We start from the raw sequence: 26,730 nt of genomic DNA, 5'->3' as shown, positions 1-26,730 counted from the left end.
TTCAATTAAGTGGCACAACACGGGGTAAAATATTTCAAAGAGGGTTAATTGATAACTTGTCGTGAATCCTGATGATCTATTAACCTCCAGAATTGATGCCATCTACATTTTCATGACCAATTTGAATCAAGTTACTTCAACTAATATTTCCATAACGAAACAGGTAAGCTCTAAATTTAATATGAAACATACATTTAAAACGCCCAATAAAATACACATACACCGAATTTGTTTATTTCACGCTTGTTTATTGATTTTCAGATTTCATTTGCGTTTTTTCATGCAATATTTGATTTTAGAATTTAAATCTATGTATTAACTCTGCGTTTACAAAAACTATGCTGACGCTCTTAATTATATTTGTTATCTTCTGGTTTGAAAATGTATATAAACCTAGTTATGCTTGCTTTCTTCATGTTTATCAGTTCAATATTCTCCGTGTGTAAAATTAAAGTTACCGATCCTTTCTCCTCAGTTTTCCCTTATTTAGTGTATAAAATGCATATAAAATGATGGGTACTTGATGTCGAAGATGCTGTTGACACTAATCGTGGAGGGGAAGGAAGAAGTTTGGCGAGCAGATTTCGTAATAAATAAGTATTATGGGTATTTTATAAATATTAAGCGCCAATATGGCCATGGTTTTTCGTTCTCATTAATATGTGTATATAGTTTTATGCACGTAACTTATTATTGTGTACGGTTTGGGTTTGGGTTTGGGACTCGTTAAGTGATTATTTATATATAATTAACTTAGTTATGCTAATGCTTAATACGCATAATGCCAATTGCTGCAATTTGACTAAGTGACAACACAGGAAAACAAACTATACCTACACTGTATATGCCAAACTAAAATGAAATTTTGCAATATGCGGGAAACTATTTTCAAATCAAACATTCAACAAAACTCGGATCAAGCCAATAAAACGTAATAGGAGGTAATATTAATTTTAAAACAAATTTTTTCCCTTTTTAATACTTTTGGCATATTCATTTTCGCTGCTGGAAAACTATCTCTCTGCCATATCCATACGTCTCTTTGCTTTCTTTTTCCAGGCCTAAGCCCGAACCTCAGAGAAAAAACTTAGGCTAATTTCAGTTAGAATTTGTTTGGACAGTCTTAATGCTGATTGGGGATCGACCTTGGACCCCTAGGAGGCCTTGGCGAACTGAATGACCGAGCTCATCCGCATCACCTTGGACCCGGGTCCATCCCCGGCGCCAACGGAAGCGGCGCCACCGGCGGCGGAGGAGCCATCTCCGCTAGCCTTCTCCGAATCCACCTGACCGTCGTCGCCCTTGTTCATGTAGTGCTTGCGCTTGCGCAGCGGCAGCGTCATCACGTTCCGGTCGGCCATCATCAGGGAGTCGCTCTCCGGCGAGGAGCTACGTTCCGGCGACTCCGTGCTGGAACGCAGGCCGATGGCCGCCTCCACGCGTCGCACAATGTCCGGTTCGGGTAGAGCGGATCTGAAGGGGAGTAACGAATCCGATTTAGTTATACTCTTAGAGAAAACGAAAGCATCCGGCTTGGTGGACCAAAATACTCACTCATGCCAATGCCAATTGCTGCAATTTGACTAAGTGACAACACAGGAAAACAAACTATACCTACACTGTATATGCCAAACTAAAATGAAATTTTGCAATATGCGGGAAACTATTTTCAAATCAAACATTCAACAAAACTCGGATCAAGCCAATAAAACGTAATAGGAGGTAATATTAATTTTAAAACAAATTTTTTCCCTTTTTAATACTTTTGGCATATTCATTTTCGCTGCTGGAAAACTATCTCTCTGCCATATCCATACGTCTCTTTGCTTTCTTTTTCCAGGCCTAAGCCCGAACCTCAGAGAAAAAACTTAGGCTAATTTCAGTTAGAATTTGTTTGGACAGTCTTAATGCTGATTGGGGATCGACCTTGGACCCCTAGGAGGCCTTGGCGAACTGAATGACCGAGCTCATCCGCATCACCTTGGACCCGGGTCCATCCCCGGCGCCAACGGAAGCGGCGCCACCGGCGGCGGAGGAGCCATCTCCGCTAGCCTTCTCCGAATCCACCTGACCGTCGTCGCCCTTGTTCATGTAGTGCTTGCGCTTGCGCAGCGGCAGCGTCATCACGTTCCGGTCGGCCATCATCAGGGAGTCGCTCTCCGGCGAGGAGCTACGTTCCGGCGACTCCGTGCTGGAACGCAGGCCGATGGCCGCCTCCACGCGTCGCACAATGTCCGGTTCGGGTAGAGCGGATCTGAAGGGGAGTAACGAATCCGATTTAGTTATACTCTTAGAGAAAACGAAAGCATCCGGCTTGGTGGACCAAAATACTCACTCATACTTGGGCACTGGTGCATAGCCCTTGTGCAGCCCGTGGCGAGCGAGATCACCACGCTTGAAGTGCTCGATCAGCACAGTGGCTTCATGGGTGTCATCGTAGTTGGCCGCTAGATCGCTGACATGCAGAGTGGGCACCTGTGGCTGATGGTTTGGCGACGGTTGCTCCGCTGGAGGTAAGGAAACGTGGCCGCGGCGCAACTGCATCATTTGCCAGGCGGCTGCGTGCACATCCTCATCCTGCACCTGGTCATCGTTGTCGTGATGGCGACGCGCCATGCTGGCCGCTTCGAGCAGGGCGGTTAGACCAGCGGCTTGCGGCTGCAGCTCGAGTAGACTTGGCGGGGCCTGGTAGTAGTCCACAGTGCTTTCTGGCATTTGACCCTGGACCTGCTGCATGCTCAAATCTGTGGGCTCCTCGTCTGCATATGTGCTGTGGGCGGGCTGGGCGCTGGACACGCCGCTGTCCCGGCTCAAGGCATCCGCCTCCATCTGGACGGGCAGGTAGTGGGCCGACGTAGGTGGTGGCGAGGCCATGCTGCTAGCCGATGGCGAGTATGTGGAACTGAGTGAGCTGGGCGAGAGCGGCGAGGAGGTAGGGATGGAAAGGGTGGCTGCACCGGTTTTGGAACCGCGCGCCTGTCGAGCCTGGCGAGGTTTCTTTGTGGCCGGTGGCGAGCTGGGCGGAGAGTGGTTGCTGCTCTCGGAGTTACTGCTGACTCCTTGCAAGGACGGCGATCCGGCGGAGGAGCCTGCGGACGTTGATGCTGCTGCCGACGCAGCAGCCGCCTCCGCTTCGTCGTCGGGTACTTCGTTGGCATGGCCCTTGATGTGGGCCTCCATCTCCTTCTTGTTCTTGAACGTCTCGTCGCAGATGGTGCACTTGTAGCACTTGGAGCCGTAGTGCTGGACGCGGTGCAGCTTCAGCACATGATTGTAGCCAAAGTCCCGGAAGCAGATGTCGCAGTGGTAGGGCTTCTCGCCCGTATGCGTCCGCGAGTGCACCTTGAGCTGCTTGGAGCAGGTGAAACCTTTGCCGCATCCCGGCTCCGGGCACTTGTACGGCTTCTCGCCGGTGTGCGTGCGCATATGGATCACCAGCTGGCCGGACTGGATGAACGTCTTCTCGCACACGGAGCACTTGTGTGGCCGCTCACCGGTGTGGATGCGCATGTGGCGGTGCAGCTTTCCGGAGTGCTCGAATGCCCGTCCACAGACGTCGCACTTGTACGGACGCTCCTTCGTGTGGATGCGCCGGTGCACCTGGAGGTTCTCCTTCACGCTGAACAGTTTGTGGCAGAACTCGCACTCGAATGGCCGTTCACCAGTGTGGGTGCGGTAGTGGCGGATCTGCAAGCGAAAGAGATATTTTTATTAATATCACTGATATGGTAGTCCAAGAACTTCAAATCTCTGTTTGGATGACACTTACCAGCCTGGCGGGAACGGCGAATGTTTTCTGGCAAACATTGCACTGATAGGGATCTGCTCCGGCGGCCACATTGGGCAGCGGCTTGATGGTAGGGCTCTTGGGAATGCCCACCGGCAGACCCGCATCATTGAGCTCGATGGCTGCGGTTGAAACGGGCACAGCAACGCCGGCTCCAGAGGCGCCATTGAGCGACAGATCTTGGTTCTTCGAGTGCGACTTGGTGTGTGAGGTGTGGGCGGATTTGCTGCCAAAGGTCATGCCACACTGGTCGCACTTGAACTGCGGCTTGCTGCCGCTGGGCTTGCGCACCTGCGACACCACGGCTGCCGCCGCTGGGAATCCGCCGGCGGGCTCTGTCTTGATCCGCTGGGCTGATGGAGCTGCCGTGGGTGCTGCTGTCGTAATACTTTCATGTTGCTGCTGCTTCTGGTGCTGCTGGATGGCCAGTTGGTAGCTGACGAACTGCTGCTCCTGCTGCTGCTGGTCCTGCAGCTGCAGTTGCATTTGTCGCTGCTGCGGCGTCTGCAGCAGCTCGTAGTGCTCCTGCTGACCGCCGGATGGCGGAACTCCTAGGCCCACGCTCGTGGTCGTCGCCGTTAGTGGAGGCGGCACCTGGAGGCAGAACTGCGCCTGACTAGATTGTTCCGTTTTTATGAGCAGCTGGTTGGCGGAATAGTAAACCATTTTGGTTGTGGCTGAATCTGGAAGTGGGCGAAAGAAGGAGCCACATTAGATTTTTAACCAGAAAAACTAGTTTGATACCGGACCAATTTAGTTATTAATAATAATAAAAAATCATAAATTAGATACTATTTTTTATGAGATTACTGCTTATTAGTTATATTAACATCCTATTGGTTGGTTTTTGGGGTTATCTAAAGCCAGCTTAACCATAGTATGAGGTCTAACTCCTTTTCCCCCCATCAATTCCCAATTTGCGTGTCAGGAAAAACACGGAAACAGATATAAAGTGCAATACGGGTGGTTAGGAAAAGCCTCGTAAGAGCCAAAGGAAAAAAGGGCGTAAAGGGGAAAACCCACCCCGTCAATTCGTGCTACGCACTTTCTGTTATTGCCGGCCGGGGTTTTCCAAAATAAGGAAAACCTAGCGAGCTTATGGGGGGAGGAAAAGCGAAGGCGCAGGAGAGTGAGAGCCGGAGGAAGTGGGAACAATTGCATTGAGAACCCTGCCTCGAAAATATCCCACTTGGGATATTTGGGAGACAGCATTACGAATCGTACGGTTTCCAACCGGCATTTCCCGTTGCCATCCTGCTCGCTCCCACTTTCTGTATCAGTCGCGCCGTTTTTTTTTTTTTTTGTTATGATAGTATGAACCCCACAACTTCCCCCAAAACAAGAATTGCGTATACCAAAACAAAATGGCGTCGTGAGGGAACTTTTTCGGTCGGAACTTTCACGAAAAGCATCTCAATTACCTTTCGCCGGCGATTTTTTGACGGCAACAGCCTTTGACGGACTCTTGGATATATCGAGCAGCTCCGTGCCCGATTTCTTGAGAACATCCTTAATCCAAATTTGTTTGGGAGCCCAAGATTTTGTATCATTCTTGCTTTCAGTCATCTTGCTACTGCTTCACATAGGCTTCCTACTAATAATACTTTTTGATTGTTTAAGTCCAACCATTCAATTGTAAGCAAGTCTAATTTATAATATAGTTTATAAGTTTGTAGAGATCTTTTCTTATTTATTGTGTATACTTGAAAAATTTATTCATTGATTTGGGTTTGCAAAATCAGACTTTAGCGCTGAACTCGTGTCAGTTTCTCAGTATCAGTCCCTCGATTTGTATATCAGCAGTCTTAAGATTTATTCATTTATTTCGCTCGTTTCATGACATTTTTAGACAAGGATTTTCATTTGACGAGTGATTTTCTCCTTGATGAGGTTCTTCTTGATGATTTTGATGATTTTCTTCAAGTCCTTCGACTGTTGCACGGGATAGGTGTGTTGGTAGTGCTGCATATTCTGTGGAGGCTGCTGTTGGTGCTGATGATTGCGGTATTGGTGGTGCTGACCGCCCTGGCCCGAGCCCTTGTTCATACGCATTTTCCTGAATGATCTCAAAATGTCGTTCATTGAAAAGTCGGTCATTTTCGAGGTGTGGACCACACACACACACAAGCACACGCACAACACCCGTACAAACAACACTTAACGGAGTAGAATGGGATTCAGATTATGTTCACATCGCCGCTCCCGAGGTTTTCGGTTCGATGGTGTAACGGAGACTGGTGGGTGAGTTCCCGAAAAATCAGCCTCAAACCCTGTCACGGAAAAACCAACCACCACCAACAAGAATGGTCCCATTAGATCCGAAATTTCCCTCAATTGGAAAATGTTTGAGTGCGATGTCAAGGGAAATTTTCGAGTGTTTTTTTTCCGAGTTTGAGTGGATTTCGACTTTTCCGATTAGATTGTTATAATACGGTGCACCAAAATTTCCCCGAGCTCAGGGAAATTTCATTGGTATCTAAGTTATCTGCGACGTTTATTATTTCAGACTAATTGAAAATATGTATACAAGCATTGAATAAACTTTGAACTTTGAAGTGATGTAATTAGTTGAGTTTTCATAGATAAGATTCTAGCATTTGAGCCATAAATGCAACGAATTAGGCAATAAGTTCTGATAGTTCTTATCGCAGTCTTATTGTTATTATTTTTCAAAGTACCAAGGTCCAACTTGCTTGCCACACTTAGCATACCAATTAACTAACAATTGCGACAACTATACGTTTAGAGGCTACAATATCTCAGGGATCTATCGAACAGTCCATCTATAGAAAGCCAACGACCAGTTTCCACCTTCAACAAGCGAACATTTATAAGAAACCCTCCCAAAAAACAGAATGAGCACGAGAAGCAAATGTTGAAATACAAAAGTTTCGGTGAAGGCAGGTTCAAAAAACTTTATCGGCTTTCGTTGTTATTGTGTCTGAATGTTTATTCGGCTGGCTGTGCGTTAAACTAGCGCAAAAGTTCATTAACATTCGACACAAAAACTATTTCTGAGTGAGTGTGGTGTTGTTGGAGGGCAGAGAATGATCACCGATCCCCCGATTCGTGCGCTCGTGCTCTTTTGGGCTGCCCGACCAAAAAGATTCTGAAGGTATTAACGACACAATATTTTTTGAGGGGGGAAGATACAATTATCTCTTATGAGTTGCTTCCCAAAACGGCGGGCAGCTAGAATGGGAAAATGAGGGGAGGGGGTCAGCTGTGGCTCGGAAAAGTTGAAGTGCCGTTATTTTGTTGGGATAGCTCTGAAATAAAGCGACTTGAAACTGGTCTTTGATGGAAGTGATCGCCGTGTTTGGATAGATCAGTAAAGTTGCTTGGCGGTCAGTATGGAAGCTAGATACAAATTTATACCTAACAGATACCAGATTGAACATGGAACGCTCTAACGAAACTAAACAACTAACTAGAAGTCTTTTTATTTAAATTATAATTCAATTCACTTAGGTTCACTTCCAAAAATACACCCTATTTACACATGCATAGCTATTTTACACGTGGAGATACATACGCAGAGATACAGATACATAAATTGAGTTGGTTTGGATTCGGTGTTGGTTTTTGGTGTCTTCTTTGTGGACTTTTGATGGGGTCATTGAACACTTAAATATAAGCAAATTGTAAGCTTTTCCCTTCGCTTCCCCCCTCGAATCGGATTTGTTATAAACTTATTTCTGCTTCCGTCGGGAGTATGTATTCCAAACGGAGGATTGCGGTACCATTTCACATATTCTAGCTAAGGTTCGATGAGCCCCGATAAGATAAGGCAATATAACACGACACGTTCGCCGTTTTTCAATTCATGAGAAGACCCTCAATGAAATTGTACACTAAAGTTAGGGTTCTAGGCGGACTTATCAAACGAGAACTATCAACAGCGATAAGATATTGAAATTAAACGATTGAAATTGGAGAGACTGGAAATCCCATGGTGCGGAATATGGCCGGAAGAATTGAAAATTCCAGCCTAAAGCACTATTATTAACCATAGACTATTAAGGCTTAAATGATGAACATACCAAAAGTTTTAAAATATAAACATAATCTATTCTATTATTGAAAAGTGTACTTGTAATAGCTTTTTGAAAACAAAGTCAGTTTTCTATAGATTCTTTGCATATTGAACAGAAACATGAGAGAACGAGAGGTGTACGATTGAACGAAATACGCCAGATTTAGAAATTTTAGCATTCCACTTTGGTGTTGTATTTATATTGCGAAGGTCTAGACACGAAGTCTGAGCTTAGGCTGCGCTGCTGCTGCTCTGCCGCTGCTCTGTCGCCTCCTCTGCCGCAGTCTGCGTCGGCGCTGCCACGCACAAATTGCGTGGGCGAAGTGGTTGGGTTGGCCTAGGTCAAAAAGCAAAGACACGCACGCAGGCAGGCAGCGAGTTACAGTTACAATGAGCGAGAACGCCTACACACATACTCGCAAGGGTTGTTGTAGAAGGGTGTCGGGGGGAGCTTCATAATCGCTAAGCTGCAAAATGTGGCGTAATATTCCCAAGTCACGTTGCGCTAGTTGGCGAAATTGAATACTAGAATTATATGCTAGAATGCGAATACAGATGTCACATACATAAATTCAGAATCACAATGCAATATGGGGAATTTGTTGGCATAAATTAATATCTCGTATAAATTTTAAAATTCGAACTGACATAACATAACATAAACCGTTTAACAATTCTTAGTTCGTTAAGAAACAAATTTTTAAATTTTCTACATTTTTAAAAACACATTTTTGCTAACAAATAAAATCAAATTCCCCATAGTGCAATGACGTGTTTTCACTTTTTCAACATCTGTATACATATCTGTACGTACAAGCATTCATATGTACTGATGTACATACAATTCACAAATACAGAATTAAGAAATGGCGCAGCCAGGAAACCTTCCCTTTCGTTTGGCCATCCATCCAACACCCCACCCACCCACTGGGCGTTGTTGTTTGTGTTGTTCCTGCCACTGCAACAGTCACCGCAAACAACATTGCTTACTCATTGCAGAGAGCAACAGCAAGAGAGTGGGGAAAGAGGAAGAAGAAGAAGAGCGAGCCAACACGCGCATTGATTGTGAGGCTGTCGAAAACTGGCGCACGACCTCCTTACGGCAGCCCGTGTTGCTGCTGCCCGACCAGCGAGTCGAAAACCCATGCACGCCCTCCACGTGTAGTTCAAGTTCAAGACAACAGCGAGAGTGTGAGACGAGTCGGCACGGCGCACACAATGACAATGTCGCGAGTGTGAGAGTGCAGTCGAATTCGAGTTCTGCGGCCGCGCTGCCTGCGTCGACGCTGCAGTTGGCGCTGCAGGCGAACTTTTTCTATGACTGTTTGTGTGTGTGCAAGGTCTAGGTAACTTTGCATTGCATACTTTTTTGAAGGATTTAGCTAAATTTTGAAGATAAGGTTTAAAATTGGATGTATAGAAATATATTTACGCATATTTTATTAGACAAGGGTCAGAAGAAGGAAACTCCTTAAAAAAAACTGGTTTAACTGCAGTTACAGAATTGCCTAACGCAGTTCCGCTTCAGCTTTAACTCTGCTCGATAAAACGCTGCCATCAGCGGCAAGCGACGTCGCTGGCGACGAAGCAACCTCAATCCAGCCAAGGGTTAACGAACTACGAAAAAAGCTCACAGCGATATTTTTTTAAAAAGTGTAGAGAAAAGAGATCCAAAAAATACGTACGAGTGTCTTGGTGCCGCAAGAAGCCCCAAAAAACACCGCCTTTTGGGGGGCGGGGATTCGGATCCAGATACAGATGCAGATACAGATACAGACACAGATGCGATCGGAGCTGGGCAACCACAGTCAATACATAATGTTTTGTGAAAACCCCAAAATAAGTACGATAAATAATACGAGTACAGATCCCAAAAAAGAACCAACAAAGGGGCGGCATGCACAAGTGCCGCCTTTACGTGCCGAATTTTGTGTTCTTTGTCCGAAAAGGGGATTGAATTCACTTTACATACTCGTTCCTTTTGTTCTGGAACCAAATTGAAACACGGTTTTTACGGCACCACCTTAAAAATAACCAGGCACACGCATCGGTTGAACTTTTTGTTTTTTGGGGGAGTGCCGAAGCTTTCGATATTTTTGGAGCTGCATTAGGGGAGGGCAAACGAGTTAGCCGTAAGCTTCCGGCATTACGGATAACACTGTGACTAACGAAATCGAAGGGCCCATCATTCCGGGGGTGTGTTGCCACAACTGGTCGAGTTTAAGTGATCTCGATCCGCGAACATCAAACATCAATTTATATTCTACACCAGTTACTCAGCGGAAGATTCCAATCGAGTGGTGTGTATCTTGCAGATACATTGAACATTGCAGAAGGAGTTTGAGTATGTGTGTGTTATTTTTTTTGGCAAAAACTAGTTTGACAGGTTGATTGACATGAACTACAATAGTGGTGCCAAGTAGTTGTTAGAATGCACTTTATTGAACTAGCTTCTCTTGATAAATCACATAGTTATGAAATATTCACATATTACTGGCCATTTTCGATACCTTGAACTTGAATTTAGCAGCAGTGCAACTGGCCTTCAAATGAAGCTCGGTACAGTGAGCACTCGGTACGAAAGCGCTCAACGCTGGCGTGTACAGCCAACGAGCAGCGTCAAAAGCTGACGCGACGCTGCAGTCTTGTCCTTGAACTTGGCAAACATTTTTGCTGCTGTATTTTGCGCACACACACTCGTGCAATTCGCCTTCAAATGCACACAGCTGCAGCTGCAACGAGGGCGCATTGTTAAAGTAGTGTGCACAAATACATATGTATATGCACCGCGCTTATATACAAATTTGCGTATCTGTGTGCCACACACATACGAGCATAATGTGGCCACAGTAATTTAACGTTTTTATGAAGAACATTGAATAATCATTGCTGAACTTAAAATACATTTGCATTTGTCAGAGTGAGATGACAAATAACTTACTTTAATCACGAGCTATTGTTGTTTCGGAATTTCGCAAATTTATTAATTTGCTCAACTTCTGAATTTGGAAGAATTTGGAAGAATCCTTCATTTAATTCTAGGTATAATTTAATCAGATGCAAACACTACTTATAACACTTAACGAATTTCGCCAACTGATGAAATCTTTGTAATGTGAATAGTAAATTTCGGAGAAAGGCCATCATAAAATATTATTCGCCTTCTTAATAGATAACAATAATCTAGGAATCATTCACAGCTGTGCTGCCAACTTATCATGGGTTTTTTGACACGTGTACCCTTCTTAATATCAAATAGGTTCCCAGGAACTTAAGTACATTTGAATAACGAAATTCACAAAACACTGACCATAGAAAACGTTTTTTGTGTGTATGGCGTATATTGGCAGAACCGGCAATTAGAAACAAGACAACAAGAAAGAGAACATAAACTGCTATACAATTTGTTAACCAAGGTCAACATTTTTTATTTATAAAAGTATCAAAAGAGCAACAATTGGATGGGCGAGCGGTCGTACATCCTAAATATATGCATATATGTATGTATGTATGCATATACACCACTCGAACTTGATAAACAAACAAGCGATAGCAGCAACAACGCTTCTAAAGAACTTCCAAAACCGCACCAGTAACGAATTCACGAAAATATGGCGGATTTGATAGGATGGACAGGGTAGGGGCACGGGGGGAGCCATGGGGCTGCCTATAGAGATACAGAAATTTTTGGCAGCACACACAGATACGCGTGAACACGCATACAGAGGCGCAGGTTTTACGCATGTCTGCGAACCGGCTTTTTTCGCTTTATTCCCCATTTGCGTTAGAATATCTCGACTCGAGCCAGTGCGTTGTGTGTATCTGCCAACGATACAGATACAGATACAAATACAGAGCAACAAAAGTCTCCCTAGTTGTTGCTGCCGCGTTCCAACATAAAACTCAATGGGGTAGGCAAAGGGTAGCTCACCTAATCAGTCGAAAAATCGAGGGTTTCGCCACGAGTTGGTCATGTGACTTGGTCATCGCCACAAAATGTGGCAGAAAATATGGAGACTATATAGCGAAATGCTATATAGCCTGCATGAAATCAGAGAATGCCTGATAAGGCCTTCGCTTCGTTTGTGCTTTTCGCTTTCGCTGATATTTGATCACAGTTTGCACATTTATGACCAGAAACCACCGACATTGCTGCTTCGCACGGCTCTAAAAATAAATTCCAGTTATAAATATCGCTTATTTGGTTTATTGCCAAGGTGCCAAGTTAAAAGTGCTAAGAATAATTGCAAAATACAATCAGGTGCAAAGATACAAAACGATACGATTAGAAAGAGCAAACTTGATATGCTTTTAAAATGTTTATAGATGCAAAAAGTACTTCAAAAGATTGAAAATGGTAAAGATACAATTCGATTGTACTTCGCCTGCCCTATCGACCAACAGTCACTATCACTAGTTAGCGTTTCCGCCTTCCAACTTTTTTATTGCGTAATCGTTCATATTTAGTGAGCTCTATAATCGGGCAGTTCGTTCGCATATCGGTCATATATCTTGGCATCCCCAGCACCATACAATCTGAGCACGGCACCATTCATAAAGCAGCTGCTCCCACATACAGCGTACATTTGAATATCGCCGAGTGATTTGATAAGAGTTCGGTTGCCCAGCCCAATCCCAATCCCCATGAGTGCCAACAGGTGGAACGTGAATGAACGCAGCTACGACAACCCAAGTGAGTGCGGCCCGAAAAGAAAGAAAGAAAGACGTATCAAAATCAGCTTGGTAATGCCCGCGATAGCGATACCATCATTAACTTATTGTGTTTTTCTTGCTTTATAATACCGAAATCGACGACAATTTCCTGTGAACATAAATACCTCAATATCAATTCTCCCAGATTAAAACAGCAAAGAATTTTTTTAGCAACCTACTCGTTCGTTGCTGCCACTTTCCGATTCTTGGGGATCGCTTATTTCTACTTTCGCCCGACGTTGGCACTGACCTTCGGACACAAAATTGGCAAATGATTTGATAAAAAGTGTGATAAAATCGAATTTATGTAATTTCTGAATCTGAATTTCCAATCCAGATTATCGTCAAAGTACTTGAATTGTCATGGTTATTTGCTTTGGTTAATGCCCAAATCATCATTATACCGAATGTAATCGAATCGTAATAAATGTTTTGAAGAGCATATCATAAATGCTTCAGCTTGTCAAGGCTTTCCCTTTCTATGGCGCTTCTAGTAAACAGATCACCTGTTTATATGGTTTTGCTATCACAATTTGATGGCATGATCCTGTCAAGTGTTAAGACCCCAAATAAGTGACTCACCACATGAGTCACCAATGCTTAGGAAACCCCTCTTGAGGATCGATAGAGTCATTATCAAAAGTGGCGAATACCTAGAACGATTTATATTAGCCTATTGTCATGATGACTCAAAAGGTCGATTCTTAAGCTAATTGGGCTTTGAGTCACCATGAAACAGCTGGTAAAGTAGCTGTGGAGGTGTGTTTTTGGGACTTTTCCCTATGTGCCAATAGATACTGCATTGCGGTAATGGGTGAAATGACCAGAGGAAATTAAACGAGTGCATCATGGGGTGTATGTGTGATTTTTTGTATTTGATTGCGTATTTATAGATCTGTTGTGATACTTTTTCGGGGCTTATCATTGGCGTGCCATATTAAGTTTGACGTAAATTGCGGGACATTTATAGGAGAAGTCGTGGAAATTGCGTTTACGAAATGTTAAACAATAAAATTCAAGAAAAAATTAAAAAAAAAATGAAGATCCCTTTTTTAATTTCGAACAAATATTAAATGATTTTAAATATATTGATTATTTTTAATGGACTTTATGAGAAAGAACTCACCATAAAATTGTTCTATAAAATCCGTAGAATTCAGTTTATAAGTCCTTCTCGACCGCAAATTGTAATCCAAGTAAGCTTCTTGATGTGTGATCACTTTTTTGCCGATTTTTCCTTTTTTTTGCAAGTTCTGAGGGAGTCGCGCGTCCAAACACGCAAATCGACCAGAGGCAAGTGTTTTCCGCCTAGACTTTTTCACTGCGCCGCGGAACCGTAATCGCAATCGCTGCGACAGTTCTCTGCTTCTCTCTCTGTCTCTCCTTTTCGCACTCGCCAATGAACAATTACAAAACTCACTGAGACCGTTAGAAGAGGAACGTTTCTGTTTTCCGTTTAGCAGTGCTATTGTTTTTGTTATTGTTATTATTGGTGGTAGCTGGCTAGCACTGAAAGGCGCTGAGCAAGCGATCGTACGTATACTTGATGTTCGGCATTCGGGTGCGCGCTCGGGTTCACTCGGCTCTCTTCGGGTGAGCCACTAGTCGACAACCTTCGGGCTTTGATATTATAAAATTATTATTTTCAAGTTTAGAATCGTAGTGCTCTCTTGCACTGATGTTGCTATTGCTTTTGCTATTGTTGTTCTTTTCCGATTTCCGTGAATATGTTCTAGTCACGAGTGTGTGGTCCGATGTGCGTTTGTGTGTGTTTCTGTGTGTTTATTATCTGCTGAGCAACTAGCAATCGTTGTTGTTATCTCTGCGCACATTCACACGCCACTTTAAACAATATTGACCTAGGTTGTTATGTAGTATTCGGGCTACACATACATACATATGTACATACAGCTTTACTAATTCACTAATTCCTAGCACTTCCTATCTCTGCTTGTGTCAGCTCGCCGGAAATAAACTTAATTTCGGCTTCCCGATGTATCAGAGCTGTCAGTCTTTAGTTGTAACGTACACACAACGTAAAAAATTGATTTAAAAATTGCACTTTCGTTGGAAACTATAACTCTTAACGACCACCACTTTTCTTCTACTTCATAAGGCAAACGAGATCGATTGGTAGGTAGTATTTAACGATTTGATTGGGTTCTTTGCGATTCGCAGCTGCTGGGCATTAACTTTCTAAAACTACTCGAGGTCCAAGTTCTCCTAAAATTCGGAGAACGAACGTCCGTGCGCGTTGCCTGCTCGTCGAGAAATACGAGAACCGAAAAGTTCGACGAGAACAAAGCTCGCGGTGGCAGCGGCGTCGGCTGCGCAGCCAGCGCAGAACGAAAGTCGCTATGCGTGTGTGTGTGTGTGAACCGGCATTTGCCGCAGCTGCCATACACACACAAACACGCACAGAATAAGTTAATAAAGGTGGTTCGCCGCCTTCGCAGTTTTTGTATATTTTTGCAATGGTTGTTGCTGTCTCTGCCTCTGCTGGCACCGCTCAACTTACTCAATAAAATTTTTATTATGATATCGCCGCACACGTAAAAAATGTCGACGTTTGGAATGGTCCGAACATCAGATTTGTTAACAAAGAGTATGGCCGTTTCAGATAGCCGCTGATTTGCCAGTCACCGTGCAAGGGTCGTCAATTTGATTAGATTCAGATAGAATATGCATATAAATAGCTGCCCCCAAAATCAAATGCAAAGTAAACATTGGGGTCCAATATTGATGCTTGAGAAATTAGAAATATTAGATCTCAGCTGGATTTATTGTTAAAATACAGTTCAATATTCACTTAAAACAATATAGGCGTACTATTTAATTTAAATGTATTCTATATTTATAAATAATATTAAACATTTATAAGTGCTACAATGTTCTGGCTCCCAATCGCAGACAGCATTTAATCCAGCCACCCGCAAAATGCATTCGCATTTTGTTTTATGTACATACATTTGTTATTACAAGGAGTGTATTGACCTGCGATTTCTTTTGTGGCGACGATAGCGTTGACAAAAATGAAAATGACAATATTAAAAGAATGGCATGTATAAATAAACGGCGCGCTGCAGAATTCGGAGAACCGAGAAATTTCTTAATTTCCATGGGTGCAAAAGAAAAAGAAAGAGCCCAGCAATTTTTGTTTTTTTGGCGGCGAAGAAAGCCGAACGCATTTCCTGCGCTGCTGCGGCGCTGCCACTGCGCTGCTGCTGCCAACGCCAAAGAGGGGGGTGTGGATCGCGGGGGTCAGACGGTGCAATAAATTCGGGCTTCATCCCTCCTGCGACAACAGCAACAACAACCAGCAGCAAACTCAAGCCCAAACCTCGAAGGTCTGGCAACTTGCAGAAAGGGGCAGCTGGCATAGTTCGCGTGGCGGCCGTGCAACGATTTTCGACGCCAACGAGAGGACGTGCAACGGTTTTCGCACATGCTGCACATGGGAATGGAAAATGGAAATCATGTATGCGCTTCATCATGGTGTGGGTATCCTCTCCGCCACCACCGTCACTTCCCATTCAGCCGCTGCGCAGTCGCTGGGCACAGTGGGCGTGGTCGTCGCGGCGAGTGCCAAGAATTTTGTCTTATTCACTTTGTGGGTGGACCCACCCGCCAACGAAGAAAGCATTCATTTGGCTGTTCATTTTCTTCGTTTCACAGCGGTGCCATCAAATCGGTTCTGATGCACAGACAAATTGGTGTAGAACAAATGCAGTACTTGGCATTTAAAGTGAACTGCGGCCTATAATGATCTAAAAATAGAAAAAAAACTGAAACTTGATAGTCATAATATATGTACATAGGTATGTAGGCTATGCACATTATGTACATACGTATGTATGTACACCTGATGAACAGATAGAATTATTATTGCACCTTTAACGCTTGTTATCGGTTATAAGGTGCATGGAACTAACATTCATCTGCCTTTTATTTCAATTGAAATTTGATTTCATCCAAAAACACTATTTTTTATAAAATGAATATGAGCAGACGTAAGGATTTATGTATGATGGTGATCAAGATGTTACATATGTACATAACATATGTATTTACCTCATGGGATTAGAAATCTTTTTTAAAATTAAAATAATCAAGTTAATTTTTGTGTTTTTTTTTCACCAAAATGTGAAAAGCTGAGCATTGTGGGCGCGTTTGGCGTTCCGTGAGATTACGAAGCTTGTTAACGTTGTTTACGCCTAGATAACAATGAAAAATAGTGCGCCATCCAGAATGCGGTTGAAATTAGATACAAGGGTGCTGGCGGGGGTGGTTCGCAATCAGAGTGCAAATATTAGGGAAACACAACGTAGTGCCAACACTCGTGTGTAGCGTATTACATCTGCGCAACAAGTTGAGTGTCACTGTTACCGCAACTTTGTAAGTACCCTTTTTACATAAAGGTGCATATGTACATACACATATGTGCACCGAGGCCCTTCCCTCCAAGACACCTAAAGTTCTGCTGTGTTGAATGCTTATCGCGCCGGACTTGCATAACTCGGGTGGGCATTAAGCCACCGCAATAGTTAAAATTTATGGCATATATCAAGGGTCCAACAATCCGATTTGCATTCATATGTACGTCTTAGTAAATGTGGCTAAATAATAGACAGGGAATAGAACTACAGTAATGACTTTATTCCATCTGATGTAATTCCTATTATTGCGATTTCTATAGTGCAATAAATTTGTTTACAAAGATGCTAAATCACCGAAGGCAGAGCAAATACTTGGCACACAGATTGCGATTAGTTGACTTGGTCCGGAAAACGCTCTCCACGCTCACTGTCTAATTTGCATGTTTATAGTTCCTACAGGCGAATAACACTTCACACATCGACAAACATAGTGCATACATGTATGTGAATGAGTGCATCTGCGTATTCATTGTCAATGCCAAATGACGTAGAGTTAGAGGTCGCTGTAGATATCCAACCCAGGCCTACGAAGAAATATGTACTTTATGTAGGTTCTCATTGTTTCTGGTAATTAACTTTAAATTAAATTTTAGCCTTTTATTTTTACTTTTATTTTAAATTAACACAGTTCACTTAAGGAAACCATTCCCTTTGGTAAGCGTTAAAATCGCTCATACGAACCGCCTGCAATTGCAGTTTTAAGTACAAGGAATTAATATCATTGCAGTACCAAGTGTCTAACAAACATGGTTTAGTAAAGCTCAAGCTGTTTTTTCAGTTGGTATTTACATAAGGAGGAACGTAACTTGACAAATTACGAAAACAGGCTGCACGCGAAAAAGAAAAGATTACAAAACACATTTCGCAGTTGCTTTCATTTGTTTTTCGACTAATCCATGCATATGTACATTCATAATGCAATTGGCCTTAAACTGCAGGCGCCATTCGTTTCTTGGCTGAATTATCGCTGGGGAATTGTAAGTTCCATTAGGTATGCAGTTTGTTATCCATATTCAGTGCAGCATACAATGTAGCTCCACTGTACTGAATGATCGATAACTTGTATCGATAACAGGTGGCTTGTTGTGTGGAGGGGGAGCGGCATTGACATTCTGCACGTAGACAGACTGCGTCAATAATAACTGCATTAAACGGCAGTGCGCTCTCGCCCTTACTCTCTTCGTATCTTTGCTCTCCATGCACTTACACTACTTATCTGCCCCTGCATTTCTGCTTTTCTCGGTCGCTCTCTCTCTCTCACTCGCCCATTCGGTTCATTGACCGCCAACACGTGCATCGCAAACCATTGCACGTCCTCTTCCATTTGCAATGGGCATCGGATGTTGAAAACCCGTGCACTGCCTCCCCACATTACACGTTGCATTTATCGACTGCACATGCTGGCTGCACCCCTCCCCTACACCACTTTGCTCGCTCACAATACGTCACCCAACTATAGAACGGCTTATAATAGCTAGACAGCACTCCCCAGCACTCCGCCTCTCCGCCTCTCTGCATCCCTGCTTCTCTGCAGTTGTTGCGGTCTTGCCGCCTGATTTTTCGATTTTCCGCTGTTTGCTGCGCGTGGCCTGCACTTGTGTGTGTGCGTGAGTAAGTGAGTGTGTGCTCTCTTCTTCTTCATATAGTTCCTATCTCAAGGCAATTTGCAGTTGACGAATAAGAGTTCATAGGACTGATGAAGATTGATGATTAAAGTTCTTAAAAATGTATCTACTTCTTTAATGAAAACTGCATGTAGTTGCTATTCATTAAATGGTGTGCGGTCCTAATTTAGTAATTTACATACTAAGGTTTTTAAAATCTCGCTTACAATGTATACGCAACGCGGAAGTATTGCCAATAGGCAACCTTGACCATTCCACAAGGCCAATCTCAGCCGGGCATTGACTTCACTGCTTCAATGGGCCAAACGGACGGACCCACCTCCAACCGCCGACACCCACTTGACGATCGGTTTCGAGCGGCTTTTACGAGCACACGCGCCGCTTTAGCGAACGTAAACGTCGCAGGTGAAAAATGCAATGTGCCGAACGTAAATGCAAAAGTGCAATATTTTCTATTATTTATGATGACACGATCTATTAGTGCAGCGGGCATTACGAAAACTGTGCGCACATTTCGGTGAATTTTACAGATTTTACTCACGGTAGTTCCGGAGCTGCAATACTGGCAGTGTTTATAGATGATGGGGCGAACGTGTCCGTTACGCAAAAATCAATATCCTAATATGCCATAAGCACTCACCTCAATTTATTGTGACTTTCGACATTATTTGCGAAGTAGTTGATAAGATATTCGCTTTGCTGGGCTGGCCTAAAATTAGTTAGTGATATCAGCTAACTTTGCTATGAATAGCAGGAATATTATTAGAAAAGCTATGTACTCAGAATGGTATACGTCAGTATATCATTACAACACATGTAAGCGATATTCGGGTTTTTTTTTTGGTGCGAAAGTGTGCTGCATAGGTAGATAACTGAAATTCGAACATATCATTTATATTTAAACACATTCACGCTACCGTTTTACATCGCGTTATAAAAACAACTTGTAATAATCTTGTCAACACGTAAACGAGTAATCAAAGTGCAAGCGATAAGAATTAATATTTAATGAACAAATACACCAACGTAACACGTTTTGTCATATAAGCAACTTGATATTTTTTGTATGTTATACGAAGCTGAAGTTATAAACTTCTTTTAAAGATTTCATAAATTACGATTTAAGAATGTCTAGTTTGGTACCCAAACCACAACCACAACTAAAAACACTTAAAAAACAATTTCCTAGAATTATATTAATAACTTTGCGTAATTGCGCCATTTGAATATGTAATCAGTATAATGACCTTAAATGTAATAGGCTATGCGATAATGCATTACACATATTACACGGTTATTCTAGTTTGATTATCACTGCGGACTGTCGCCCACGTAGTGACGAAGCGCACCAGGAGAGTTTGCGGACAGACAGGATTAGAAATAAATATTAAAAAAAAAAAACCGAGATTACCGGGATTTGCTCCTTGCTAAAACAAAAGTTCATTAGCTCCTTACATATGTATCTATTTTAACATAAAAAAAATAGACGGATTGATTTTTTTACGATTCGATATAAGTGTTAAGTGTTCTTATTGAATTTTTAGACTTTATCAAGTTTTCCCATCTTAAAGGTATTCCACCCTGAAAGTTCTACAATAAGTGCTAACCAGCGCTAAAAATTTCCTTTTCTAGCTGTGGGGGTTGGTTTTAGATCTCGAAGATTTTCCTGCGGCTTCTGCGTCTTGGGTTATTGGGCAAAGCCATCTTTGCTTTTCCTTGGGTCAACGACCCCGAACCTTGCAAATTTTCTTTTCGATTTCTTGAAACCGAAATTTTCCTTCTCGGGGGTGGACTTTCCGGAAAGGACGAGGTGCGAGGGTGGTTTGGCCCATTGACATGCGCATACTTTTCCTTTCAATGAAATGGGGCGACTTCTCCCCCTCTTCCAGTGCCCAAGCCCATTTTCGATTCCTTTCAACAGAAGCATTAACCGGCCGGCTTGGTGAAATGGTATCCAAGAATGGGGGTTATGAACCTCAATATCACTCCATGTTGACAGATAACAAATTTTAAACGCATAGAATATAGATTTTTTTATGTACACAAGTAAAGCTGCACTTTTCCTCTTAATTGTAAAGCCCTTTAAAGAGGCAAAGACTAAAGATCAATTGGATCAAACATAACATTGCCACTTGAGTGAAGATATATGTGGGTATGGGCGCCACATAGTTAAGTAGTTCCTCCCCCAACTTGATGATACAACGGAAAAACTATTTAAATAAAGCTTCATCAGAGATCAGCATATATACATATACATAAGTTGAATGTTTCTAACATCAAAATCATGGAAATATCCAAAGACTGCGGGTAGAATTGAAAACCAGATCATTATGGAGTATAGAAAAGTATCAGAGGAGTAAGGGGAAATCCCCCAGGCAACTTACATAATACTATGGATACCGTTAACCAAGGGGTCACTGGCCACAGCCAAAAAAAAACATAAATAAATGGAAGCACTTGTACTCCAACCAGAACCACTCACACACACACACACGCACGCACATTCGGACTCACAGCCGGTTATGTCATGCCCATTGAATCCAATTGGAGGGAAATTCCCTCGTTTCAACCGATTTAAAGGCATTTGAGTTAAAACCATATTTGCTTGAGGGAAATTCCCTTGTTCTAAGCTGTTTGAGTGAAACTTTCATTGTTGAGGCGGGATATTTACATTTCAAGCAAGTTTGAGTAGGAAAAATTGTTCAAAAGCAATGATTAAAACTATTTAAAATACGGAAAGTTAGAATACATAACTCAATACACAGATTGTCAAAATAATTGGAATAATAGAATAAAATCTTTAATAAGAACACATTTTATTTAATTTTATTTTAATTTATTTTTCATTTAACAAACCTAAATAACTTTATTAGTCAATTTGGTATTACTTATTTAAATATTGGCATTTTAATCACACATTTTTCAAACAAAAACGCACAATTTTCCATTGCTGCGGGTGGCATAAATTTCCCAATCAGCTGATGGAGCTGCGCAAACTCCAGACGACTACGCAATACAATTGAAATTGTTTTGGGGGGAAATTCTGCGTGGTTTTCTTAGAGACAATTTCCCCCATTGACAATGGGGGAAATTTTCGATTTGGAAAATGCTCAAGTCGTGACCCATTTTCGTACAACATTTGGTGAAGAGTTCAAAGACCTTTTCTTGTTTGTAGTCGGGAAAAGGGGAATGGGGATGGGAAGGGGATTTGGAAAAGAGGCGGACAACCCCAAATGCGTGGGGCTTATTTTTCAGCTGTGCTTTATGCTTTCGCTTTCGGTATCTAATTTAGGTTTCACATTACACTCACGAATGCGAACAGCTAGTGCAACTGTTTTTCGGCTGTTTTTTTTTTATTTTTTTTTTGGGGCTGGAGCTGACATGATGTCATTTGGGAAGTTCGTTTTATTTTTTTTTTTTTTTGTGTGGGGGGACGACTAGGGTGGAAATGTATAGGCACTCAGTTTTGTGCCCAAATTTTATGCGTGTCCCAGTCCGAAAATTTCCAGGGGGTGGCTATTCGAACCCATACACAATGCGGAGTGGTGGACTCCAGTTGGTTAGCTTGACCCATTTAAGCCCATATTTGCTTCACTCCAAGTTACCAATAGAGTTCTTATTTGATGACATTGCTTAGATGAGTACCTCACCACCACTTTCCATTTAAGATTTGATCCATATAATCTATTATCTATTATCCCCAATATAAACCTAGATGTATTTATCCTACAAATTATTAATAATAGTAATCCTTTTGATTTCGGTTTCATTAATTTCTTTGAGGTAGTAAAATAATGGTATTGAAAACTGGATCATACCGCAAATAATTAAACATTGCCTAAAGTAAATTTATTGGTGCTTCCATTTATTTTTGCTCCTAAGAACGATATAAAAAATATGTGAGTTTGGGGAAATATTTTCAGATAACGTTATTTTTCAGTAGAAATTATGGCCCCAGGTCCAATAATTTCCTATTTTGTATGCTTCAGCTTTTCCCCAAAAGAACGGAAGCTACAAATCAATGCCCTTACTTTTGATTTAATAAAGAACCTAAGAAAGCTGAACAAATTAAGTGAAACATAATCCGTGCCACAAAGTTCCTCCCGCTGTCTTCGGATAATCGGAACAAGAAAGCAAATCTTCGACAGAGGTAAAGTTCAAGAACCCCATGAAAGCATCAACACGCATATGAACATGAACGCAGACACCACTCCATGCCATAAACTGGCTCACTGGCAGTGCTATTGGACGGACTCCCTGCCACCCTGCTTCCCTGCCTCCATGCCGCCGAGGAAAAGCCCCTGCCCCAAAGTTTTCCCGGCACTGAGAACGAAAGTGAGTCGTTTCACCTACACAACACAACAAAGCTCGGGTGCCTTCACCCTCATTTGGACGAACAGTTTTTTTGGCGCTGCGCAAGAAGTTCATTGAACTTGATGGAAATTCGGAAGCAGTCCAGAGCCAACGACAAACTCCCAGCGCCCTAGCCTCACACCCAGAACTCATTTCATTAGTTTCGTTGTGTGTTGATGCTTCGGCGCACTACAAAAGTGCTTAGATTGCTCCCATCAGATGCCGCAGCACAGAGAACGCCAGACGGACATGGCCAGATCGACTAGTGATCCTGATATATGTCTATACTTTATATGACCAGAGGAGGAGGAATTAAGGTATTGCATACTTTAAGGATGATACAAAAATTATTCCGATTGATACCATTTTTCAATAGCAGAAGATTTAAAGCCAATCAACCAGAAAACATTGTTATCCAAATACCTTCTCAAAATGTTTTATTTAATTTTACTTTACTTTGTTTGGTTCTTCGAATCTTTACACACTCATACAAAATATATGTAAATAATTACTAACAGCGTTAGTTTGATCAGTATTTTGAACATATAAGTTAAAGCAAAACAAATTGAAATAATTTGTTTCTGGGATATAAATATAGTAATACGCGCCTTTGATCCTCCATGGCGGAATTCGTGCGTGGCCACATTGTGTGTAATTGAAAAAAGCATGATGATGTAATCAAAAAACTACAATAATATTTAGATAAATTTAAACTTAAATGCCGAAACAATCTGGTGTAAAACAACTAGTTTCGCTTCGAAAAGGTGCAACGAATTTCGGCTAACAAATAAAACGGATGAACCCCAATCTCCTGTGTGAACATCTATGCAAGTGAACTGGTATTTAAATAGACTTATTCATATGTCATCTGATTGTTGTTTTCCGCTAGCTGCTGGTCGTGTCTACTCTTGCGCTGCAGCCGGCTGTAGCTGCGGCGCCAAGCGGTTGACGAACCCAATGCCTCCACGGATGATCTTGGCAAGGGCCGGTGGTGAGCGGGCGGCCAGCGCCTCGAAGGTTATACGCAGCTCAGCGAAAGCGTTGCGCGGATAGGGATTTCGTCGCGAGCTGTAGCGCATCACCAGATAGTGGTAGTAAATAACGGGCGTCATCAGTCCAGCGTGGCTCCTAAAATTTAAAGCATTCTGCGTTGGAGTGCATTCCCCTCAAAAGATATGTGCTAAAACTCACATGAAGGCCAGCACAATGGCATAAGGCATGATGAAGATCTCGCAGAATGCAGTTGCTTTCAAGATATTCGCCGCCTGGAACTCCACAATAGAGATGATGAAACGGGCACCCCACCACGAGTTCTGGCCAATCAGCTGTAAGTACATTTCTTATTAGACAAGTGCCACATGTGAAATATTTCATTCCTTACATCCAGCAGCTTAAGCGAGTAGCTTGAGGCGTGCAGAACAGAGTACAGCAGCACGGGAATCAGAACCAGCAGCGATGGGCGGATGTTGAAGAAGATCAGGGAGTACATCATGTAGTGACACGAGTCCTCGGCAAACAGTCGAGCAAGGAACTCCCGACTGAAAGCGAACGTGGGCAATCTCTGGTGCAAACGCAAGGCAGAGATGGCGGCATTAGCCAGCATAACCTTGCTGAATGCGCTCTGTTGTGAGCTGTGGAGAAGTAAGTGAAAATTAGAGTAGGTCAATGTTGAAAACGCGTCTACTCACGTAAAGATGGGCAGCACATAGCTGACGGTGAAGAAGATGACCAGCAGACGTAGTGCCCATAGCGCGGAATCGATGCGATTTGTCTGGAAATGCTGCAGGAGCTTGGCCGGTACGTTCTGTGATTGAGATTGCTGCGTTTGCTCCTGCTGCTGTGAGGATCTCTCGGAGCTGTTGGTCTCGGCGCCCTCGGAGCGCGGTGGTTGGTCGGTGGTTGTGCTCATGATGAAGTAGCTTTCGTGCACGCCTTCCGTTCAGTACTCAGTCTGCAAGGCAGTTATGAAAAGGCAGAAATGAACAGAAAATCGTTATAAGGTTTCTACTTTCGGCCTTATCGGCGGGAATTTGGCTGCTATCTAAAGCATAGGCAGCGATAAGAGAACCTCGGCTAAGTAACTGCGGCGTTATCTGATGTTTGAGGGTTCCAGCCTAATGAATAGCCCGCAAGATCTGCCCTCTATGACTCCAGGATTAGACTGCAATCCGCTTTTCAGTGCCTCAGTGACACGCGCTTCACGTCTTAATTGAAAGTCAGGGCCAAGTGTTAAACCAGTCAAATGGAAAGTGGCTGGCAAACGCACTTAAAACGAGAACGGGCTGGCCCAAAAGGCGTGTTAATGTTCGCTTTAGCCAAGATGACTTGCCCACCATTACGGACAGTGCTTTGCATGAGGAAACAAAAAAAAAAAAAATAAAAACAGTCAAGCCATCGCTAAAGTATCATGTACTCTTACGATTCGGCAATTATAATTCTCGAGTATGCGGTTTATGATGCCTAGCGCACTAAACGCAAAGATTTCGTTACGAAGCTCGAAGAGAAAACTGCAAAATAGCGCACAATGTGCATGTTGTTACGAAATACACGTCAAAATATTGAAACACAAACAGGTGGCAACAGGTGAAACATGAGGGGAGTGGGCTGGGCTGAACGATTAAGTAAACCCAGACGAGGGGGTCCATCCTACGTTTACTTTCGATTTACATGCCGAGTAATGAGACTGGCAGTGGGGCAGCCATATCGATTGGGATCTGTGGACGGAGGGTCCTTCAACGGAAGTGGGTCAGCTAGTCAACTTAAGGTAGCACCTGTCACCTTGCTCGCACATTATTCATGCAATAGTCCGGAGTCGGAAGCCCATTCTGATGAAAATATGTTAGCCATGATGTCACATAATGGACAGTTTGGTTGGTAGGTACACGTCAGAGATTCAGAAGGTAACGCTCGCAAATTGAGGCTGATTGACCCAACTGAACTCCACAATGAACGGCTCCGAAATCAAAGTGCATGGCTCTTCGCGCCGCGCTGTGAAAATTCTACATGGTAGCGCTGCGGAATTGGATGCTTCCTCCCCCGCACGGAAGTCCAAATGCCGACCTGCATAATTCAACAGAGTAATCACTTGGCCAGCAGCACACTTTTATCCGATTTGGGAACGTCGTCAAGCAAAAAAAGTTAGCCTTTAATCGAATGGATTTCGATGGAAATCCGTTCTGCGCCGCACTTCCGACGAGCCACTGATTTTTCCTAATTCACGTTGACCATCCACTTACCTCTAACTTAGCAGCAGGTCCGTTCCAGCCTGCGATATGATGTGACTTCGAATTAAACACAAGTTTTTCTCGTAAATTAATACGTATCAGTTTGGTCGGGGCTCCCGTGCGAACTAGAGATGGACGGGCAAAGCTGATCTAGTTCGATAAAAACGAACTGACACAGGGCTGCAACCGATTTTTATCGCTCTGCTTTCTCGATCTTTCGAATTTTAAAGACCACGTACTTAAAAGTTGCAGTTTTAATCGACAACTAAAACGTATAAATATTCAGTCCAGTTTGAAAATGTATTGTTAAATAAGTTCCGATACAGGTTTTTGGAAAAAGCTTGTTGTATCAATAAATTATCTTAAAACAATAAATTCTTTAGAATGATGATGGTTTTTTAAAATTAGTAATCGATATGCATACGCTTAAAATACATTTTATTTTTGAAAGTAACATATCAATTTGCAATTGAATAGCAATTGGCCTAAGTTTCTAATAATTTAAAATTTGAAAATAGCGCCAAGTTCAACTGCCTGGAATCCCCCCAATAAGTAA

At 42.8% G+C, this 26,730-nt stretch overlaps 3 protein-coding genes and 1 long non-coding RNA gene across 6 annotated transcripts; all 4 read right to left on the bottom strand.

The window, feature by feature from the left end:
* Positions 1 to 227: 227 nt before the first annotated feature.
* LOC116803628 (Krueppel homolog 1-like) lies at positions 228 to 1,548 on the bottom strand. Its single transcript, XM_032727738.1, has one exon. It carries the CDS (start codon positions 1,362 to 1,364, stop codon positions 1,155 to 1,157), a length of 210 nt encoding a protein of 69 aa, XP_032583629.1. The 5' UTR covers positions 1,365 to 1,548; the 3' UTR covers positions 228 to 1,154.
* Positions 1,549 to 1,753: 205 nt separating this feature from the next.
* On the bottom strand, positions 1,754 to 14,803 carry LOC6613588 (Krueppel homolog 1). Of its 3 annotated transcripts, none has more exons than XM_032727719.1 (4): positions 13,663 to 14,803; positions 3,770 to 4,470; positions 2,336 to 3,687; positions 1,754 to 2,254 (listed from the first exon to the last, which is right to left on the bottom strand). In XM_032727719.1, exons 2-4 carry the CDS (start codon positions 4,451 to 4,453, stop codon positions 1,936 to 1,938), a joined length of 2,355 nt encoding a protein of 784 aa, XP_032583610.1. In that variant the 5' UTR covers positions 4,454 to 4,470; positions 13,663 to 14,803; the 3' UTR covers positions 1,754 to 1,935. The 3 variants fall into 3 exon arrangements, with proteins under 3 accessions (XP_032583610.1, XP_032583614.1, XP_032583607.1); XM_032727723.1 differs by lacking the exon at positions 13,663 to 14,803 and adding an exon at positions 5,656 to 5,899; XM_032727716.1 differs by lacking the exon at positions 13,663 to 14,803 and adding an exon at positions 5,209 to 5,368.
* A 465-nt stretch (positions 14,804 to 15,268) lies between these two features.
* Positions 15,269 to 19,232, bottom strand: LOC116803630. Its single transcript, XR_004363699.1, has 2 exons — positions 19,139 to 19,232; positions 15,269 to 16,303 (listed from the first exon to the last, which is right to left on the bottom strand). It is a non-coding gene; the product is annotated as an uncharacterized LOC116803630 (long non-coding RNA).
* A 4,155-nt stretch (positions 19,233 to 23,387) lies between these two features.
* LOC6613585 (Krueppel homolog 2) lies at positions 23,388 to 26,309 on the bottom strand. Its single transcript, XM_002038017.2, has 5 exons — positions 26,187 to 26,309; positions 24,639 to 24,901; positions 24,332 to 24,581; positions 24,142 to 24,275; positions 23,388 to 24,078 (listed from the first exon to the last, which is right to left on the bottom strand). The coding sequence occupies exons 2-5, from the start codon at positions 24,857 to 24,859 to the stop codon at positions 23,853 to 23,855; spliced, it is 831 nt and encodes a 276-aa protein (XP_002038053.1). The 5' UTR covers positions 24,860 to 24,901; positions 26,187 to 26,309; the 3' UTR covers positions 23,388 to 23,852.
* Between the last annotated feature and the right edge of the window lie 421 nt (positions 26,310 to 26,730).

This window comes from Drosophila sechellia, chromosome 2L, assembly GCF_004382195.2.
Source record: "Drosophila sechellia strain sech25 chromosome 2L, ASM438219v1, whole genome shotgun sequence".
Lineage (NCBI taxonomy): Eukaryota > Metazoa > Arthropoda > Insecta > Diptera > Drosophilidae > Drosophila > Drosophila sechellia.
Note: the sequence above shows the minus strand (reverse complement) of the source record. Positions and strands in the feature narration are given on the sequence as shown.

Excerpts from the sequence above, each read along its gene's own strand:
- LOC6613585 (XM_002038017.2), bottom strand. The coding sequence starts at position 24,859 with ATGAGCACAACCACCGACCAACCACCGCGCTCCGAGGGCGCCGAGACC. Across the intron at positions 24,582-24,638 it reads TATGTGCTGCCCATCTTTAC|CTCACAACAGAGCGCATTCA; the intron begins GTGAGTAGACGC and ends ACTTCTCCACAG. Across the intron at positions 24,079-24,141 it reads GCCATTGTGCTGGCCTTCAT|GAGCCACGCTGGACTGATGA; the intron begins GTGAGTTTTAGC and ends TTTAAATTTTAG.
- LOC6613588 (XM_032727723.1), bottom strand. The coding sequence starts at position 5,884 with ATGACCGACTTTTCAATGAACGACATTTTGAGATCATTCAGGAAAATG. Across the intron at positions 3,688-3,769 it reads TCGCCGTTCCCGCCAGGCTG|ATCCGCCACTACCGCACCCA; the intron begins GTAAGTGTCATC and ends TTTCGCTTGCAG. Across the intron at positions 2,255-2,335 it reads GCACCAGTGCCCAAGTATGA|ATCCGCTCTACCCGAACCGG; the intron begins GTGAGTATTTTG and ends ACTCCCCTTCAG.
- LOC116803628 (XM_032727738.1), bottom strand. The coding sequence starts at position 1,364 with ATGATGGCCGACCGGAACGTGATGACGCTGCCGCTGCGCAAGCGCAAG.